The sequence below is a fragment of the Garra rufa genome, chromosome 15 (genome assembly GCF_049309525.1).
Source record: "Garra rufa chromosome 15, GarRuf1.0, whole genome shotgun sequence".
Lineage (NCBI taxonomy): Eukaryota > Metazoa > Chordata > Actinopteri > Cypriniformes > Cyprinidae > Garra > Garra rufa.
In genome coordinates this window covers 19711789-19725405 of record NC_133375.1, presented here as the reverse complement: position 1 = coordinate 19725405, position 13617 = coordinate 19711789, and the positions used below count along the sequence as shown (strand labels likewise).

General features: G+C 35.3%; 1 protein-coding gene across 1 annotated transcript; it reads right to left on the bottom strand.

Annotated features, from left to right (window-relative positions):
• Positions 1–1731: 1731 nt before the first annotated feature.
• Positions 1732–12805, bottom strand: slc20a1a (solute carrier family 20 member 1a). Its single transcript, XM_073818914.1, has 11 exons — positions 11961–12805; positions 9995–10617; positions 8678–8818; positions 8185–8270; positions 7942–8038; positions 6485–6604; positions 5754–5969; positions 4472–4967; positions 2909–3094; positions 2468–2552; positions 1732–2361 (listed from the first exon to the last, which is right to left on the bottom strand). Exons 2-11 carry the CDS (start codon positions 10341–10343, stop codon positions 2197–2199), a joined length of 1941 nt encoding a protein of 646 aa, XP_073675015.1. The 5' UTR covers positions 10344–10617; positions 11961–12805; the 3' UTR covers positions 1732–2196.
• Between the last annotated feature and the right edge of the window lie 812 nt (positions 12806–13617).

The following is a 13617-nucleotide window of genomic DNA, read 5'->3' as shown; positions in this document are numbered from 1 at the left end:
GCTAAAGCACCTTTACAGCCTTAAGTCTTTTTGGTATGAAATGTACATCAGCATTTGCCAATTATCTGCCATTCTTCTCCTCACCTCTCAAGGTCTGTCAGCTTGGTTGGGGGCTGGCAGACATTTTCAGGATTCTTCAGAAATGTTTGATTGGGTTCAAGCCCAGGCTCTGGCTGGGCCACTCAGGGACACTCACAGAGTTGTCTTTAAGCCACTTTTGCTGTGTGTCTAGGGTCACTGTCCTGTTGGAAGGTGAACCTTATGCCCAGTCTGAAGTTCTGAATGCTCTGGACTAGGTTTTCATTAAGGCTATCTCAACATTTTGGTGCATTAAGCGTTTTTTTTCTCTGACGAGTCCCTCAGTCTCTGCCGCTAACTTAATGATGGGATGCTATGTACAGGTGATGAGCAGTGCCTGGTTTCCTTCAAACACAATGCTTGGAATTGAAGTTCATCAGTCCAGAGAATCTTGTTTCTCACAGTCTGAAGGTCCTTTCGATTTTTTTTTTTTTTTTTTTGCAAATTCCAAGTGTGTTTTCATGTGTCTTCACTGAGGAGAGGATTAAGTCTTGCCACACCGCCCAAATCGGTGAAATGTTGCAGTGATGTTTATCCATCTGTAAGTTTCTCTCATCTGCATATACATCATGGAGCTCAACTAGAGTGACCATCATGTTCTTTGTCACCACTCTAGCCAAGGCCCTTCTGCATCATTTGTTCAGTTTGACCAGGAGGCCAGCTCTAGGAAGAGTCCTGGTTGTTTCAAACTTTTTCCATCATGGATAAGTGAGACTACATGTTTCTGTGAACCTTCAATGCAGTCTGAACTCTTCCCCAGATGTGTGGCTTGAGGCAATCCTGTCTCTGTGCTCTACAGTTTTTTTTGTTTTTTTTTGTTTGTTTGTTTGTTTTTACCTCAGGGCTTGGTTTTTGCTCTAAATATACATTTTCAGCTATTAGACCTTTTATTAAGATGTGTGCCTTTCCAAATCATACCCATTCAATTGACTTTGCCACAGGTTAACTCCACTCAAAGTGTAGTACATCTACAAGCAATATGAATGCTCCTAAGCTAAATTTCAAGTGTCCCAGATAAGGGTATGAATACTTACGCAATGGAATAATTTAAGTTTTTTATTTTGAATACATTTGCTTTGTCATTATAGTGTATGGAGTGTAAATTGATGTGGTAAAAAAGTAATTTAAAGCAGTTTAACATAAGGGAACAACGTAACAATATGTGAAAAAAATGAAGGGATGTGAATACTTTCGCAAGGCACTGTATGTATTCATCTTCAGTTATATCAGATTGCTGAACAAGTTTTTGAAAAGGTTCATTTTCTTTCAAAAATTTGTTTAGCAATCTCATACAACAGAATTGGGGTTAACTCTACAGTGAATCTACAGTGTCATAGCCATTATTTGGCTTCTAGTCATTTAACATTTATCAAGGTAAGACAGAAGTGCATGTCCACAGATGGAATATTCTTGTAATAATTTATGTCTTGTCAAATGTAATAAATCTATTTTGTCTGATATGACTTTAAAGAAACCATTCATGGATCAACGAAAGATTTATGAAATCATTTTCAGCGATCTCCATTATTTTTCTCTGTATGCTTTTCTTAAATACAGTTGATTTATTAATCATGGATTACTCTTTGAATTTCAATACTACACTGAAAAATGAAAAAGGTCTCTTACAGTTTTAGATAAAAAAAAAAAGCACAATTTATAATGTTTGTAAAAACTGTGGTTTATTTACAGGTGGAAATAAACATGCAAATGTAAGCAGAAACATGATTTATTTCAAATATCATGCAAGTATACATCTTTTTTTTTTTTTTTGTATAAATAAAACACTGCCATACAGCTCAGAGTATAAATTTTGAAGTTGAAACAAACATTTAGTCTGGTCTAACAATATTTTTCTTTACAAAAATATTTAAGGCCCCAAGAAAACTAAATAAACATCGTTATACTACATATCTCACACATTTAACGGCTACAAAATTATGTCCTAACTCTATTAAGCACCTTAAACGTACAAAAATCACAGAGTAAAAGTGTGATGTGCAAACATACACAGTTTTTGATTTGCTATGTACAGTACATATGATGGGACAGGAAGAAGAGGGCTTCCATAGTTGAGGCCCCTTGGGTATTTACAAGGAGTAAATGGTTTACCATAAAACATTAGGTCAGAGGCAATATAACAAAATAGAAGAGTGCCATTATAGCAGCACTGATCAGACCAGAAATTGGCACGGTCACAAACCAAGCGATAAAGATATTCCGGAACAAACGCCAATCAACGGCCTTCCTGGAGCGGAGCCAGCCAACTGACACCACTGATCCGACCTGTTCATAAACACACAAACAAAGAAGGTAATAGAATTAGATGTTCTGTTATTACAAATTATAACTGTAAGGATTTAATCTACCAGTACGTCAGTATGTAACCCACCTTGCAATGAGTGGTGCTGACTGGGAGTCCGATGTTGGAAGCGACAACCACGGTTATAGCAGAGGCGAGCTCAATGCTAAATCCGCTGCGAGACAGACATGATGATTATAATAAGCTCTATAAGCACCTTTAAACACAGCAAAGGACTGTTTGAATGAATAAAGCACTGCGGCATTGTTCAATGTCATAATACTAAAGACATGACAAATCTTCTTTGCTGCTTTGCTGCTTGAGGGAATTTCCGTGAGACAAGGAGTGTTGTTAAAACTGTTTGTTTACACTGTAAAGTCATCAGAGATAAGAAAGTGGGAACTGGGCCCTTAAGCCTCATGAGAACCGTAGTGATAAAACTGAACTATAAAGTCTGATCCCACAAATAATCACTCTTATCAGTTTGTCCTCAAAGGAGGTACGAAACTCTGGGTGTTAGCAGCTTTTTACCTGGAGGGAGTGATGGGAGTCAGGTCTTTGCCCATGGTTTGTATGACCCGCCGACCCCAAATCCAGAGACCTGTACAGATACCCACTCCTCCATACAGGAGCAACCAAATTGGTGTAGGAGCACTGGGTGCTACAGAAGCGGTATCATAAATCAGCCAGAGAGCAACGAGAGGGCCAATCGCATTACTGCAAAAGAGGAATAATGGGTAATGTTATCAGTTAGAGATTAACACTGTCGTCATTATAAAGCAATGTGGAAAAAAAGGCCAGAAATGCAGGATAAACGCTACTGTGTAAACTTTGAGGGTTGGTAAGGTTTTTTGTATGTTTTTGAAGTCTCTTATTCTCACCATTTATTTGACAAATATACAGTAAAAACAGTCATATATATTGTCAAATATTATTACAATTTAAAATACGTGTTTTAATGTAGTTTATTCCTGTGATGCAAAGCTGATTATTTTAAAGCAAATATTTTAAATATAAATCGTTTGTAATATTATAAATGTCTTAAAGGTGACTTTTGATTAATTAAAACATTCAATACATTCAGTGTTTACACTATCAGTCAAAATATTTTTTATGTTTTTTAAAGATATCTCTTCTGCTCACCAAGCCTGCATTTTTTTGATCCAAAGTACAGCAAAAACAGTCAAATTTAAAATAACTGTTTTCTATTTGAATATATTCAAAAAATAATTTATTCCTGTGATTTCAAAGCTGAATTTTCAGCTTCATTACTCCAGTCACATGATCCATCAGAAATCATTTTAATATTCTGATTTGCTGCTCAAAAACATTTATTATAATTATGTTGAAAACAGCTGAGTACATTTTTTCAGGTTTCTTTGATGAATAGAAAGTTCAGAAGAACAGCATTTATCTGAAATAGAAATCTTTTGTAACATTATAAATGTATTTATCATCATTTTTTAACAATTTAAAGCATCCTTGCTGAATAAAAGAATTGATTTCAATAATTTCTTGCAAAAAAAAATACTGACTCCAAGCTTTTGAATGGTATGGTGTATAATGTTACAAAAGCTTTTTATTTCAGATAAATGCTTATCTTTAGATCTGTCTAGTCATCAAAGAATCCTAAAAACGACTTAACTGTGTTAAATATTGACAATAATAACAAAAAAACGTTTTTTTCAGCCATAAATCAGCATATTAAAATGATTTCTGAGGGATCATGTGACACTGAAGACTGGAGTAATGATGCTGAAAATGTAGGTTTGATCACAGAAATAAATTACATTTTTAAATATCTTCAAATAGAAAACAGTAATTTTAAATAGTAAAAAATTATTTCACATTTTTACTGCTTTTGCTGTGCTTTGGATCAAATAAATGCAAGCTTGGTGAGCATAAGAGACGTTTGACTGGTAGTGTAGTCTATTTTTACATTCAAAAATGTATTGATGCTGTTAAATGTAATCTTTAGCAAATCTCAAAATGAATATCCATTTTCCTCTATATTATAATTTACTCTATATTTTAATGCTGTGACGGCTTTTGGACAAAATGTTAAAAAAGTAAAATGTGTTATGTCTCTCATACCTGACGTCATTTCCACCATGTGCAAACGATCCAAAGCAGGCGGTTAGAATCTGCAGAAACTGAAAGAGTGTGGACACCTCTGGCTTGTCGATCTCCAGCTCATCTATTTCCTCTTCCAGAGGGTCTTCTATGACGGTCTCATCCCCCATCTCCACTGCCATAGCTTCATCTCCTGCAGCGACTTCTCCATCAGCCATCGCAGTACAGTAACTGTTATAGCTGTCATACCGAGAGCGCCTTTTCTCCCCATCCAGTCCAGTCCGGCTTCCCTCCCCATCCTTCATTGATCCGTGTATTCCGTAGATGGCCATGGTATAAGAAGTATAACTGTTGTTGCGGCGGATGGGTTTTTCTCCAGCCTCTCCCATGCATTCGCCCACCTTGGCCAGGTGAAGTTTGTGCAGTAGATCCTTGTAGATTCCAGAATCTTTGTGTATGGTGTGAAACTGGCCTCCACTCAAATCTGGGACAGCAATTCCAGCATTGCCATTTAAAGCTACAAGAAATAAACAAAAGAGAAATTTTAAAGGTGACATATCATCAAAATCTGTCTTTTTCTGTGATTAAGTGCTATAATTGGGTAAGGGGATCTTATTGTACTATTACCGGCACTTAATCTGCACGTTTCCACCCAGGGCGCCATCATTTTGTTTTTGCAAGTGACGGCTTTTATTTACTGTATATTACACTGCTGCCACACAGATCTAACATGAACATGCAATTTCTTTCACAGCTGTTTACCTTCACAGACAGAACCAACTGTTTTTGTAACTCGTGTGTTTATTTTTTTTACATAAACTTGTGTGTTTTTAAGCGCAATAAGACATGAAAGAGTTTACTGTAGTACTCACATGCCGTGTGACAGCCGCTTTCTGTGCATGTGCATCGGATGTGTGTGCTCAAAAAAATGTATAACATAAGTTTAAACTAATATGGTTTAAAACGCATGATTTCAGCATGATAGACACGATAATAAAATTGAGGTGCAAGCTGTAAAGGCACAGTCCTATTCTGGAAAAGTAGACGGGGAGCAGAAGCTCATTTGCATTTGAAGAGCCATGCACAAAAACAGCATGTTTCTGCTTGCAATCAAAATGGGCATTTTCAAAATGATATAATAAATGATTTGTAGTCTATTTTGAGCTGAAACTTTACAGACACATTCTGGGGACACCTGAGACTTGCATATTGTAAAAAGGTGCATAATATGCCTCCTTTAAAGCTTAATCAGTTCATCAAAACCCATTTTGGAAGTACAGTCATTTCATTTCAAGAAGCTAACCATGAGTGCAGTCTAAATCTTTGGTGTCAAAATCTTTGTTGTCCAGGTCAGTTTCCGCTGAACCTCCAATGTCAAAGGCCACTTTGTTGCTGTCAGGAGGGGGTGTTTGTGGGACAGGAGAGTAGCTTCGAGGTGGGGCAGGATGGTCCACTGGTCCATTTGAGGGTGGCTTCTTCTCAATTAACTGTGTCCCACTAGTGTCAGCAATATTCTGATCTGAAATGGTGGAAATAATTACAGTAAATGCATGCAAGTCAATGGAGCAGTTTATTAGAAACATTTGCAAAGATATTTTATTGCTTCATTGCGCCATGGGCATGAGCTAATTTGGTGTCCAAGAAACAATTCTTTTCATTTTCAATGTTGCTTTAATTGTTTTGAAGAAAGCATGGTGTTTTCGGGATTCTTTAATAAATAGAAAGTTCAAAAGAACAGTTTTTATTTGAAAAATAAATCTTTTGTAACATAAACATCTTTTGATCAATTTAACTCAATAAAAATATTAATTCTTTAAAAAAACAAATTGTACCGACCCCAAACTTTTGAAACGTATGCACTGATAATGTAAGTTTCATTTACATTGCAAAAAACACTTTTAAATTTTTAAAATGAATACTTTAGTAAAAAGGTACACTGCTGCTCAAAAGTTTGGGATCAGTATAATTTTTAATGGTTCATTCTAATATGCTGATTTATGTTGAATGTGTTTAGAAGTGTTTATAAATATTTACTTTTTATCTTCTTCTTTAACTGTGGACAGACAATGAACCAGACCACCATTGCAGTAAGCAGGGCACAGCCCAGTGAGATCAGCAGAGTACCCCACCATGGTATCCTGTCGAATCCCAACACTGTAGAATATAGAAAAGAAAGAGATGAACATCTAAAACTTAACATTGCACATTTTAGTGCTAACATGTTTTAGTGCTAAATTTCTGCTAAAAAAAACAATAGACACATCACAAAATTTGTAATTGTTTTACTGGTTATAATGGGACTTGTATTAGTTTTAATGGAAACTGTAATGGGCCCTGTGGGTTTCGACTGGTAATTGATCGCCTTCTATTGGTGGCTTGTTAAAACCACTTAATCCTAACCGAGTATGTCTCAAAACACACTACAGAAAACCATTTTTAATGTTTTTGATGGTTAAAAGTTGATGGTTTGTAATGTGTGTAATGGTATTTGTAGTAAAAACCATTACAATTTCTAATGGTTTCTATTGTTTTTTTCAGCAGGGATATTTTACATTTTCATACTGAAAAGTCTTACATTACTAGAATTAAGTCTGTTGTAAGGCAATGTGTTGACAAAACACTGCAGTGAGATAAGCAAACGGTTATACAATTTTCTGTTTAAAATAAGGTTGGAGGCTATCCAATGAAAGTTTTTTTATCATTACAACTTATAGCTAATTTTCAGTTCCTTTGAAAGAACAGATCCACTAACGGTATCGAACATAGTCATGTGAGTGGCTCAGCAGATAACCAGGAAGAGGGCGGCCCTGTGGTCCGCTGATTAGTACACACTGTTGGTTCACAGCGGCTTTTTTATCTTCAGTACATCATGATCCGCCTGAAGTTTGCTTATGGGTACAGATTGTTGGAGTTGGGCCAAAATTATATTTCATAATTGTATTATTACATCAACAAACTGTACAGACAGCAGCCACACATTTTCAAATGGATGTATTCATTAGCAATATAGTGCACTGTTTTTGACCCGCCAGCCTTTGTATGTGTTTGTGAATGTGAAAGTAAATCAACAGTGCATAAATTAATGAGAAATGAGGGACGGTCCTATATGCATACATGTGATCATGATATGTGATCAGAATTTGGGAACAAAATGTTCTGACATCCAGGCTAAAAAAACAATGGACACCATCACAAAATTTGTAATGGTTTTACTAGTTATAATAGGACTCGTATTGGTTTTAATGGAAACTGTAATGAACCCTGTGGGCTTCTACTGGTAATCGGTGGCCTTCTATTGTTAAAACTACTAAATCCTAATGGAAAATGTCCCAAAACAAACTACAGAATACCATTTTTAACGGTTTTAATGGTTTTAATGGTTAAACGTTGATTGTTTGTAATGGCATTTGTAGTGGAAACCATTAAGGTTTGATGGTTTCTATGTTTTTTTTTTAGCAGTGATAATTTATTTAGAGAAGAAAAAAGCTTACTTGGTGCTCCGGTAAACATGATGGAGAACAGATTGATTCCCATGGTAACAGCATAGAAAACTGGTAATGCTCTTAAACCATTTGGCACTGGATCCTCCTGGAGCACATGGAAATATTGCCATTTAGCACATGGTAGAAAGCGTATGTTCTTTCTTTATTGACAACAACAAGAGATTAAAAACGTACCAAAACAGACACTGGCACATTATGTTACTGTACATGTGAGCTCAGATTTGCCTTTACCTTATTTAGGATGAACTTGCGGACAAAGTAGAAGAGAATGGCAGACATGATGCCTGAGAGAAGAGGTGAAAGAAACCAAGACGCAACTGGAACACATAAATCAATTGGTTAAACAAATAAGCTTAATGTAACATCTAAACAGTTATTCTCTCTTATCTTAAAATTGTACAACCCAAAATTTCTCAGGGCTGCACGCCGAGTATCAACAAACACCCAACAAGTCACCAGGGCTAAGCATGTGACCATGTTTCCTGTCTGTATAGTCCAAAATGTTCTGTTCCATAAATAGATCTCATTTGGGTCATGTGAAAATATATCATAAAACTAAGAGAGCTGCGTTAAAGCATGCTGGTGGTCTTTCCGCTTACTATTTCTGGGGTCACATGGGAAAATATTCTCTTTCCATTCACTGACTCATTCTTAAGGTAACAATAATATAATCTCACTAAGCACGCTTATACGCAAAATCTCAAAAATACTCAGTTTCACATACCAATGCGGAGCAATTCCAGCCACTTGACTCCCTGATGACCTCTAGCAACCATGGAAAAGCCGATTGTGGCACCCACAATGCAGTGTGTTCCAGAGATGGGAAGTTTCAAGAACGAAGCTACGAGTTGCCAAACAGCAGATCCTGTAATAGGACAAAACCAAACATATTGTGAGCTTTTGACGTGAGAAACACAAGTCACGACAACATGATAAAAGTTCCACCTAGGTGGCATGCTCGCAATTTACTGGATTCAGCTGAATCGTGTTCACCTCAGTGACTATAATAGACATGTGGATTTGTTAAAGTATGTATTGGCTTTGAGTAAAAGGATGATTTAAAGGAGAATAGAGAGTTATGAAAGTCAATGGGGTCTAAAACAACTCTCATTGGTTGCAAAAATATAATTTTATGGTCCACAGAGGAAATAATGTCAAACTTGTTTGCATTTGAATGTGTCTTAGCAGTGTGTGGACACAACCACCCTACAATGAATGAAAATACATTCACTCATTTTTTAAAACTATTATTTTTTTTTTCAAATAGACTCAGTTGTGACCCTGGACCACAAAACTAGTCATAAGAGTCAATTTTTTTCCATTGATGTATGGTTTGTCAGGATAGAACAATATTTGGCTGAGATACAACTATTTAAAAATCTGAAATCTGAGGGTGCAAAAAAATCTAAACACTGAGAAAATCGCCATTAGAAGTTCTTAGCAATATATAATACTAATCAAAAATTAAGTTTTTATATATTTACGGTAGGAAATTTACAAAATATCTTCATGGAACATGATCTTTGCTTAATATCCTAATGATTTTTGGTGTAAAAGAAAAATCGATAATTTTGACCCATTCAATGTATTTTTGGCTATTGCTACAAATATACTCATGCTACTTAAGACTGGTTTTGGGATTCAGACCCACAATTATGAAGCCGTTTTGATTTTCTGAGCAGTATGTCGTCATACGTCAGCGATAACAATGTCATGTAAGCAATGCAGGTGTTTTATATTTGGATGTAAAAGTGAATATAAGAGTCTTCATTTTCTCCTGACATTAGACGCAGTGGATTAGTTTTGTTTTTGATGGTAACGTACCACCGAATACACAAAACATGAAAGAGAGGGGTGGAGTGAGCAGTAACTCATTATCATTTAAAGAGGCATGCACCAAAATATCTAAAAAAAAAGTAAAAAGTGTGATATTTTACACAACCATTGAAAAACTTTAACTAAAGTATGTTGCAAACATTTCATAAAGACCCTAAAGAATCATACCAACTTGTGGAAAATGGCCATCCGGGTATGTACTTACCAAACATGGCACTGATGGAGCCAGCCATCAGCACAGCCTCTGAGCCATTGTACATGTGAACATCGATGATACCCGAACGGATGGTCTCACTGACTTTGGCCCCCAAAAGTATGGCACCCACTGTCTCAAAGATGGTAGCCAGGATGCAGGCCTGGCGCAGGGTCACAACTCCAGAACCCACTGCTGTACCAAAGGAATTGGCCACATCGTTGGCGCCCACAGAGAACGCCAGGATGAAAGCGATGATGAAGCCCAGTATCAGCAGCCAGAGAACACCAGACATGTCTGTCTGTGAGGCCGCTGTTAGCATTGTAACAGTTGCTAGGGATGCTAGTGTAGTGGATTCCATTGCTGGAGAGTAACTGCACTTTTGGTCTACTGTGAATCAAACTGGATTGGATTATTGAGGTATTTCTTCTTAATAAATAAATGTAATACTTAATAAATTAAAAATCGAATACTCTATACTCTATACAAATAAAAAATAATAGTTGTAGGAAGTAAAAAAGCAACTGTTAGCTACATATACTAATAACTGTGAAGGGTTTGCATTGGCTTTTGGTAGCTACGCAGAAAGAGACATCCATTGTGGACTAGATCTTAGTAGTGGTCGACGGTACATTCTGGAAAAGAAAGACACATTTAGATGGATTAGAGACTTTAAGACCTAACTATAAAAAAAGCACAAAACAGAAGCACACAATTAAAGTAAACCACACTGCTTTTATACGCCTTGACTTAGAAATAGCCTAAACTAGTAAACAACTACAAGAAGAAAATAAACAATATCTACAAATGTTTACAACATTTTAAAGGGATAGTCAACCTCAAAATGAAAACTGATTTACTCTCATGTAGCTCCAAACTTGCATGACTTATAAACACTGACTTTCACAGTACAGGCAAAAAATACAATAGAAGTCAATAGGAACCAAAACAGTTTGGTTACCAACATTCTTCAAAATGTTTTCTTTTTTGTTCCACTGAAGAACGTAATGCATACAAGTTTGAAACAACATTATGGGTTAATAAATGATGACAATTTTCATTTTTAGGCCATACAATTGTAATATATTTCAGACAGTAATTATCCTGTTTTAAAATTATGCAAAACACAATATGATAATCATAACATTTACATTTGTGGCAACATTTTACTATTATGTAGTATTTCTCCCTTAGTCACATGGCTAAAGTGGTTAACCAAAAAAGACAGTCTGGTGCTAAACAAAGTGCTCATGATGTTAATTTATTCAATTATTTATAAGCTTTTTTACCTCACCACAAACATAATGCTATTTTTTCCAAAAAACATTTGAAAAGAGCTCTACTGTGTGCCAGTGTAAGTAGTCAAGTAAGGAATTTCTAAGACAAAGTGCCATATTCATTTGGAAAAAAGAAGCTTAATAATGCTTCATTAAGCATGCTATTTGATTATGTGCCTAAAAATACTTTGATATTTTGATGGAAACTTTGAAACACAGACTATTACATAAGAGCCTTCTGACATCAGAGGGTCTAGAGAGACTCAGAATAAAAAATTTTACAAATTTCACACTTGTGCAAGAATGACTTACTTATTATTCAAAACAGGTGTTAGTTTTATCTTTGCACAGATGACTTATAATGTTACACAGGTGTCATAATGTTTCTTGACCACATTTACATGCACAAGAATAATAATTTGTTAATTTTCCAGTTATTTAAATGTCAAGTCTGAATGATTTTAGATATATACAGTTAATGGCCTACATTTCTAAGTAAAGTTTCAAGACTAAAATTGTACAGTTCATCAGGCTCTTGTGAGCTGACATGAATGAAAATTAATGATTTATTACTTTACAAACATCCTATCAACTTTGCCCTGGAGTTAAAATCCACTGTTAAATAAATAGTGCTGAATTTTGCAACCCAACACAAAATGTCAGATGTAAACGTAATACAGATAAAGTAACAGAGTACTCACCAAATGCGTTGAAGGATGTCTTCTTGATCGGTTGTGCTATCAAAAAAATGATTGATAAACAAATGCTCAGTTCCTGTGTAAAACACACAAGGTAAATATGACCCTGAAACCTTTCTTAGCCTTTAACTCCACAACTCAACTAACTGTAGCTGAGTCTGGTCTGTTATATATAATTACTAGAGAAGGAGGGGAGAGTGAAGAGAACCACACCTCCAAAAGATCATGAGACTTCTGTGAAAGGGAAAGACTTTTAATGGTTAGCCAGAAGTTTGCACCTAATAACAAATTGTACTTAAAATTTCATCATGTGTGCCCTTATGTAGACACATGTGTTTCTGTGTTAGTTTTCTCTATGAAACATGACCATATGCTTGTGTATAATATTACAGCAATGGGCTGTGAAATAAATATTACATAACTTTGTGTTTTACAAAAGCTTATTCACAGACGCCTCTTAATATAGCAGGTCTGAAAAGGCAACGTTGTTACAAAGTCTGCAAAAAATGATGAAGAGTTTTTTAAAGGAAAAGAAGCATTTAGAAGGGTATAAAAGGAAATAACTTTAGAATAAGCATATACAGTTGAAGTCAAAAGTACACCTTGAATAATCTGCAATTTTTTTTACCAAAATAAGACGGATCATACAAAATGCACGTTATTTTTTATTTAGTACTGACCTGAATATAATATTTCACGTAAAAAAAGTTTCCATACAGTATAGTACACAAGAGAAAATAATAGTTGAATTTATAAAAATACCCTGTTCAAAAGTTTACATACACTTGATTCTTAATACTGTGTTGTTACCTGAATGATTCACAGCTGTTTTTTATTTATTTTTTTTTGTTTTTTTGTTTAGTGATAGTTGTTCAAGAGTCCCTTGTTTATCCTGAACAATTAAACCGCTCGCTGTTCTTCAGAAAAATCCTTTAGGTTCCGCAAATTCTGTGGATTTTTAGCATTCTTGTGTATTTGATCCCTTTTCCAACAATGACTGTATGATTTTGAATTTGAAGATCAGGGTAAATTTAACTTATTTTGTCTACTGGGAAACATGTAAGTACCTTCTGTAGTTTCTGAAGGGCAGTACTAAATGAAAAAAATATGATATTTAAATATATTTCCATTTCGTTCAAAAGTTTTCACCCCCTGGCTCTTAATGCACTGCGTTTCCTTTTGAAGCATCAGTGAGCATTTAAACCTTCTGTAATAGTTGCATATCACCTCAGAGTCCCTCAGTTGTTCTCGGTGTTAAAAGATGGATCTCAAAGTCATACAGTCATTGTTGGAAAGATTTCAAATACAGAAAAATGCTAAAAAACCAATGAATTTGTGGGATCTTAAAGATTTTTCTTAAGAACAGCAGGCAGTTTAACTGTTCAGGATAAATAAGAGACTCGTGAACAACTAGCACTAAACAAAAACATATTTTATTTGAAATGTCTTATTCAGGTCAGTACTAAATAAAAAATAACATGCATTTTGTATGATCCCTCTTATTTTGGTAAAATATCACAATAATTATGTAATATTAGTCTCTGCTAAACTCAGAAAAGGATGAATCTTTATACAATTACCAATCAGTTATTAGTTCACAACATTAATGAACATGTCTTTTTCCATTATCAGTCACTAATGAACATCCGTTTTCCATGAC